At 40.1% G+C, this 7,514-nt stretch overlaps 1 protein-coding gene across 2 annotated transcripts in view; it reads right to left on the bottom strand.

The window, feature by feature from the left end:
• Positions 1–7,514, bottom strand: part of CCDC148 (coiled-coil domain containing 148) — a 217,780-nt gene that overhangs the window by 67,291 nt on the left and 142,975 nt on the right. For both annotated transcript variants that reach the window (XM_019636887.1, XM_019636885.1), the window contains exon 11: positions 6,519–6,659. In XM_019636887.1, coding sequence (XP_019492432.1) covers positions 6,519–6,659 — 141 coding nt within the window. The remainder of the gene's footprint in view (positions 1–6,518; positions 6,660–7,514) is intronic.

The raw sequence follows: 7,514 nt of genomic DNA, 5'->3' as shown, positions 1-7,514 counted from the left end.
TTAAGCAAGGTTGAGAAGGAGCAGCATGAGGGAAAAAGATCTGGAAGAAACAGACCAGGACCTGGACTAGAAAGTGACACTTCTGAGGGGCCTTTCTGCCAGGGATGTTTTCCAGGCAGTGCTGATTTAAAGGTCCTTTTCCCCACTACCTAAATCCCCAAGATCTATATCACCCTCTCTCTGCAGCAGCAGGACATTCACTGGAAATGAAAGGCAATTAGTCACCAGCATTTGAAGGAAATTGCAGAGGACAGTTTCATATCCTGCAGCTTCTGTGGAGCACAAACGCACACAATTGCAATTAGAGGCACAAACAAAAAGAAAAAAGTTAATAAAAAGAGAGCTAATGAACCCTATTGGAGTCAGGGCAAAACGTTGACACTGCAAGGTCTAAACTTTGATCAAATGTAGCAAAACTAATAACCTTTACTGGCACAAGAGCATTCACACTAGGAAGCAATTAGGGCAGCATGGGCCAATGTGAGGACAGATGCCCAAAGCATGTTTGATGATGTCAGACCAGGAAGTAAGAGGAGTTCTCAGCATGAATGAGGGCAAAGACGCTATCCTAACCACTCCACACTAAGGCCTTCATCAACCCCCACTGAGGGGGGCAGGAAAGCCACTCTGTAGGTATGTGTGTATATATACATATACACCCATGTACACATTTGAATACACTGTGTATATGTACATATATATTTAATTTACTGTATGTAGTTATGCTTAATTTTGCTAATTGCAAGCTCCACGTGTTCACTCCATTTTGAATTTTTAGTTTTTCTCTATTGACCCTTTTGTTTAATTTTACAGCTTGAAGCTGAAAGAAATCCTTCTGTGTTATTAGTGAGTGCTTCTACTGACCTTACCAAGAATTGCTTGTTATCTTTGTGGCAGAGCAGGTAAACATATCCCTTTAAAAAGATACCAGAAAAGGGGACAATTTCTGTTTAAGTGGGGTGACTTATTACAATTGCCTGAAGGACTGGGTGTAATATGTGTCCCATTCGAGGCACTGGTGCATACTTATTGAATAAGTGAATAAATGAAAGAATGAGCATCCTGTTTGGATTTTTTGTGACCCCTTCAGGATTATACACAGTCACACTGTCACTACGTCTTACCAGGAGCTGACACAACTATGCCATGTGTAAGGTGGTGGAGGGTGAAGAGAAGCTCTTCCTGAGCCCAGATGGGTGGGTTTCATTCAGTGCTCGGAGTATGAGGAATGCCAGGTGCTTGAGTAGTTTTATCAGCCTACTTCCTTACATTAGAATTTTTGGGGTTTTTGGTGGGAAGGTCCATGAGTCTGCTTTTGTTTTATACTTTCTCAGTCCCTTTCGGTCTAAGCTGCCAGTGTTTGTGATACATTTTTGTTTTATCTGCAATAGGTATTCCTGACAAAGTTTTCTCAAGAATCAAGGGAGCCATTGTGGATTTTATGGGGATTCACTCCATTAGACAAATGCCACACCCACAGGTCTTTTTGAAATAATCCCTTCTCTCTTTTGGCTTTCTGTTGATGTGGCTGAGAAAAAAATATTACCTTTAAACTTCCCAAAGGCTCTCTAGTTTGAGAAGATCTATGAGAAACACCCTTAATATCTTGGAAGGGTCTGAGTAGTCTGATTTTTTGATTTTTTGAGGTTGTTACAAAGGGTTTTGTATTAGGGCACCCAGCCTTTCCTCTAAGCCATGCTGTTGGCAATAATCTCTTATCTCCAGAGTAAGTTTGTGGGGTAAAACAAGAATACATTTGGGCATATCAGATTTGAGGCAGGAGTAGGATGTGTGAATTTGCAGTTTAAGAGAGAAGTCCAGATCAGAGATATTAAATGGTGTTAGTCAGCATATTTAGGGCATATAAATTATACTGGATGGATTGAGATCACCTAGAAAGTTGACACATTTTAGAAATCTTTTTAGTTCATCACATATGAAGTTCATTACTTAGAAGTATTTTCCCTAGGCTTTCTGCCACTACATAACATTGATTCCCCACCCCCACTTACTCCAGTTTCCAATAGCATACTCATTGCTTCCTTCTGAGCCCTCACCAGCCACATCTCTAACATTTGTATTTCTACAAACAGCCTATTCATGGCATTCTAGCCTTTTATCAATTGTGCCCCTCAAAATTCTTCCAGCTTTTCCCACTTTCCAATTCCAAAGCCACTTCCACATTTTTAGATATATGTTTCGGCAGCATTTCATTTACAGATACCAAAACCTGTATAGTTTTTAAAATTGTTGTGTAACACATTACCAAAAACTTAGCAGCTTAACACAACGCTTCTTTATTAGCTCAGAATCCTGTAAGTCAGAAGTCCAGCATGGTGTGGCTGGGCTCTCTGCTCATGATGTCACAAGGGTAAATCAAGGTGTTGACAAAACCGAATTCTCATCTGGAAGCTTTAGAGAAAAACCTGCTTCCAAGCTTATTCTTGTTTTGGACAAAATTCAGTTCCTTATAGTTACAGGACTATCAGTTATAGGTTCCCATTTCCTTTCTGGCTGTCAGCTAGGGTCACTCTTAGCTTCTAGGGGCCACCCACATTTCTTGGCATGTGACCTCTCAATCTTCAAGTCAAGAATGGTAGGTCATGGCCTTTTTGGGTTTTAAATCTCTGATTATCTTTCCTATGAACAGCGAGAGAAAACTCCCTGCTTTTAAAGGGCTTATGATTAGGTCATGCATCCAGGCAATCTCCCTTTCTCAAGGTTGTCTGGGCCACATATTACAACCGAATCCATGGTATTTACTGTTCTGGCGATTATACAGCATGCACATCTCACCGGGGGCACAAAATCTTGAGGCCCATCTTAGAAGCCTGCCTATCCACAGGTGTTTTTCATTGGCCCTTTGAAATCCAAATAATCCTGAGGAAGCAGAGTTTAAAGTCTGGGAATTTGTCTTATATCATTCTTCTGTGTTGACCTTTTCCCCCACACTTATTCCTTTAGATCAGTATATTACTAGATTTAAAAACACAGGAAAAGAGATTTTATGATTTCATGATGAATTGCTCTCATGAGAACCCACCAATTCCCACACTGAGAGAATGGCTTTGATCTGAATTGGGAAGGTACTGTGGATTCCCTCCTAAGCACAGAGCTTCTTGAGTCCTCTGAGAAGCAGCACCATTCCAGCCCTGTAGGCTGCCGTCTGTTTATGATAGCCTACCCTCTCTTGTTTTAGACTGTTTCCCCTCTCCCCTGGGTATCTGCAGGATGAATATAATTCTGAGGATTTGCCAGGTTGCCTGAGGAAAATAGGGAACCCCAAGTGCTAAAGTTCCACTGAAGCGTTGGTCTATTGGTATTTACCGGTGCCATGTCACTTGAGGCTAAGAGATCACAAAATAATAGATTCCTCTCCAGAAATGTCTCCGAGGTAAGGCTGAAGGTCACATGGCCAGTGGAGTTATCCTGACTTACCTGATAATGCTCCCCACCCCTCAGTCATACCATGTGGGTGATGTCAGTGCTCAGTTAGGAGCTGGCTAAACCTGGGAGAGAATTATGACATGTGAGACCAAGGAAGGGGTATGTTTCCTTTTTATGTGAGCCTTGCTCGAAATCTCCATTTTGGAAGCAAGGCTGAAGCCTCCCTCGCCCTGGAGCCCACAGAACTACAGGAATCAGGCACCAGCAAAAGCTCCTAAGACGCTGATATGCGGAGCAGTTTTGATGTCATTCAAGCCACCCAAAGAGCTTCATCTAGCGAAAGGGTGGTGCTGGGACCAATATTACACATCAAGCATTTTAAGGTTCTTCTAGCACAGTGATTATGTTTCTTGCAATAGCTCCTGGAGCTAGTTTATGGAAAGGCATCCTCTTTTGACTTTATCTTGATAATAATTTCAAAAATGGAGAGATGCTTCTGAAATATTACCATTATCACCCCTAACAGCTTATGAATCAAAACTTTCCTTGAGTATTGAGATAAAAGCATCCAAGCTGTGACTATTATGTTCAACTAGAGTTTTAAAGCCCAGAAGAAAAAGTGCTCTAATAACGTAAAGGTGTATTTGAAAGGATCCGGGCACCTATCTGGGTAAACTTTGGCACTGGATACAAATAAAAATGTTATTCCAGCAAAAAGACAATATTATTCCCCTAAAAGATAAATGACTGGGAAGAAGAACTCATCTATTTCTATTGCTGCTCTTCTATGTGAAGAGCAAACCAGGTAGGTGAAGGAGCAGATGCGGGGAGCATGGCACCGGTCTCCAGTAACGGGAGTTGCCCACAGGGCTTTTTCTGCCACGCTGCTGTTAAACACCAAGGAACTACAATGTGTATCCAATACAGAAAGCAGCTACACAAAGAGAATCTAGAGTTGTGGTTAGTATATATAAAGACAGCCAGAATTTTGGTCAGTACGTCTGAGTTAACATAGAAACCTCCTTCCCCACTTTAAATGCATAGATATTTTGAACAAACTATCACACACACACACACACACACACACACACACACACACACACAATGCTCTAAGGTTGGAAAGAAAGCTGAAAGTCAAAGTCACAGCAGTGAGAGGGAGCCAAAGCCCAGGGGCTCTTGGGGAAACCTGGACCTGAGCTGGGTCTGAGAAGCTGGTGGCTGGGCCTTTCATGTTAACTGTGGGACCTATGCACATGGGAACTGGAGCCAAGCTACTGACAAAGAGCAAGAAGTCATGTTGGACTTGTCCCTACACAACATGGGAACTAGATCCACCATGAACACTCCCCAGGGAAGTGACAAAGGCTAACTTTCTGCTTGGGCCCAGAGGAGGAAAGGGGTCAACTACAGAACCCGGGCCAGTGCTGTGTATCAGTGCTAAGTCAGCACCCACCCGAGCTGTCAGCATTTGTCCCATGTCTCAAAGTTAAGATACACACTTGTCCCAGGCCGGCAGAATGCACAGGGCCCTTAGCAGAAGTGAACATAAAACCTATCTGTAAAGATGCCCTCACTACCAGGTCACAGTTCCTAAAGGAAAGCGCGATTCACAAAGGAAAGTTTAAGGACTTTGATTACTTGATCATTTTAAACTTCCATGAAACTACAGACACTACAGACAAAATTTAAAGGCAAATGACCCATGGAAGAAAACATCTGCCACCCATATAATGGATAAAAAGAAATAGTACCCAGAATTTATAAAGAACTTCTACAGATGAATGAAGAAAACATGGACAAATGGACCAAAAAAAAGCAATTCATGAAGATAACTGCCCAATAAACATGAGGAGGTTTTCAATCTCACACGTGATCAGGGGAATCCAGTTTAAAACAATGAGATACTGTTCACATTTATCAGATTGGCAAAAATAAAAAAGAAACGTTGTAATTTCTTATAAAAAAATCTTATGAAGTTGAAAGCTTACAAACCCTCCAACATAGTAATTCCCCTCCTGGGTGTACCCTAGAGAAGCTCTGCACATATGCCCCAGTAGACACATAAAAGGTGGCTGATACAGCACAGTTGTAAGAACAAAACTTTAGAAAGTTAAATGTCAACCCACTAAGAGAAGGGTTAAGTGGTGGCCTGGTTCTATAATGGAACACTACGTAGCATTTAAAAGGAGTGAACTAGGTCTCTGTGTATTAACATGGGTATATCTCAAAAATGTAACGTCAAATTAAGTTCATGCTACAGAATGATACAGTATGACAGTATTCATGCAAAACATTAAAAGTTACCAACCGCATATTAAAATATTAAAAGCAATAGATGGCCTGGAAAGATAAAAGTAAAGTTCATGATCAAGGTTGCCTTTGGAGAGGGAAGAAGGGAAATGGTACTGAGTAGGTCCTCAAAAGAAGATTTCAGCTTTATCGGTAGAATAAAAATCTGAAACAGGATGAAAAATATTAACAGTTAAAATGCTAAGTGATGAGTACTAATGAGTTTATTATATCATTCTCTGTACTTTTAAAAAATAATTTCTAAGTGTAAGATATATTTTTAAACATAAAATAAAACATATGCCTTGGTCGTATACAACTGCAAGAGGTTAACTATGAATTTGGCTTAGAGTTTAATTATTCCTTGGATTCCTGTTTGTGTTGCTGTTGTTTTGCTGTCAGACTAAATATCAAGAGCACATCTACAAGCTCACAATTATTTCTCTCCCATCTTTCAAAACATGGGCCTTTCTTTCATGGACAACTTTTGACAGTCATTTTGCTGCTCTGCAGTCAACCAAAATGCCATCCCTGTAAGCCTGGTGTTTGCCCCATCCCTACTTGGTGCAAGGCTTAACAACAGTCACAAACCCTGTCTTTCCTTCACCTACAGCATCTCTTCTAATCACAGGTACCTGTGCTTGTGCAGGTCAAAGCAGGTTCTTCTTCACATCCACAAGTCTTTCAAGCTCCTGTGAACTGGAGCAAGACAGCACTAGATCATTATGAAACTTTCTAAGACCTGCCTATGAGAATTCCGTGTCAAACACCAATATCAAACAAAGCTCAGTCAGGCAATTAAACATTCATTCACACATTCGCTGCAACAGCAGATTTTATACTTTTTTTTTCTTCTCTTCTCTTTGTAACAATTCCTTCTTCTTCCACAGTTTCTCTTTCTCCTCTTCCTTTTCTCTTCTTCTGGCAGAAATTTCCATTTCCAATCTTGCTACTTCTTCCTGGTGGGCTCGCCATTGAAGAACCTGAAATAAATAGAAATTCATTCCAATAACCATACACACTCAAGTGATTTTACAGATCTCAATGAGACTAGGTTCTGTATCAAGCAGATGTCAAAGTTTCTCCAAATATGCATTAGAACTCTGTGTGCTTATCAGTGTGTGAATATGTGTGTGACATGTGAGCAAGAAGTGTGTGTGCTTTAGTGTTAACAGGAGAAAGCAACTTTAAAATCACCTCATTCAGAGATTCTTTACTTGGATTCATGGAGTGAAATCCTAACGACTCTGTGAATTGACTTCAATAGTCTGTGAATTCTCATAAATAGCATGTAAAAATTTCTGTGTTTTTGCACAGGTGTGTTTTTCTGAAACAACAATTTGTTCCTGTTCAACAGTGTTTAAAAATTTTCAAATGGTTCTGATTCTAAAAAGCTGATATATTTCATCTTCCTTATTTTATAAGTGAGGAAAATGGGCCCAAATGAAGATGAAAAAAAATTTTTCAAGACATTTAAAGGAACTTTCCAGGTATTGATAGATGTTATTGGTAGATGTATCATTGGTACAGCACTTCTAGAGAACATTGGGCAATATGTAAATATGTATCACAATATAAAATAAGCATAGCCTTTGATCCATGACCCCATGTTCAGAAAATTATTTAAGAAGACAATCAACTGGACAGATGCACAAAAATGCATCTGCAGGGATGTTCACTGCAGTGTTGCTTCAACAGAAAAATTTGAAAGTCCAAATGTCTGGCAATAGGAGATGGCTTAAATTAATTATGGTGCCTACATACAATGAATGCCATTGTATGAATGTCAATGAATATATAGCTATATTCATTGACATAGAAAATGTCCACAACGTATT

This window comes from Hipposideros armiger, unplaced genomic scaffold (genome assembly GCF_001890085.2).
Source record: "Hipposideros armiger isolate ML-2016 unplaced genomic scaffold, ASM189008v1 scaffold_30, whole genome shotgun sequence".
NCBI lineage: Eukaryota > Metazoa > Chordata > Mammalia > Chiroptera > Hipposideridae > Hipposideros > Hipposideros armiger.
The sequence above is the reverse complement of the archived record's forward strand: the minus strand, read 5'-3'. Positions and strand labels throughout refer to the sequence as shown.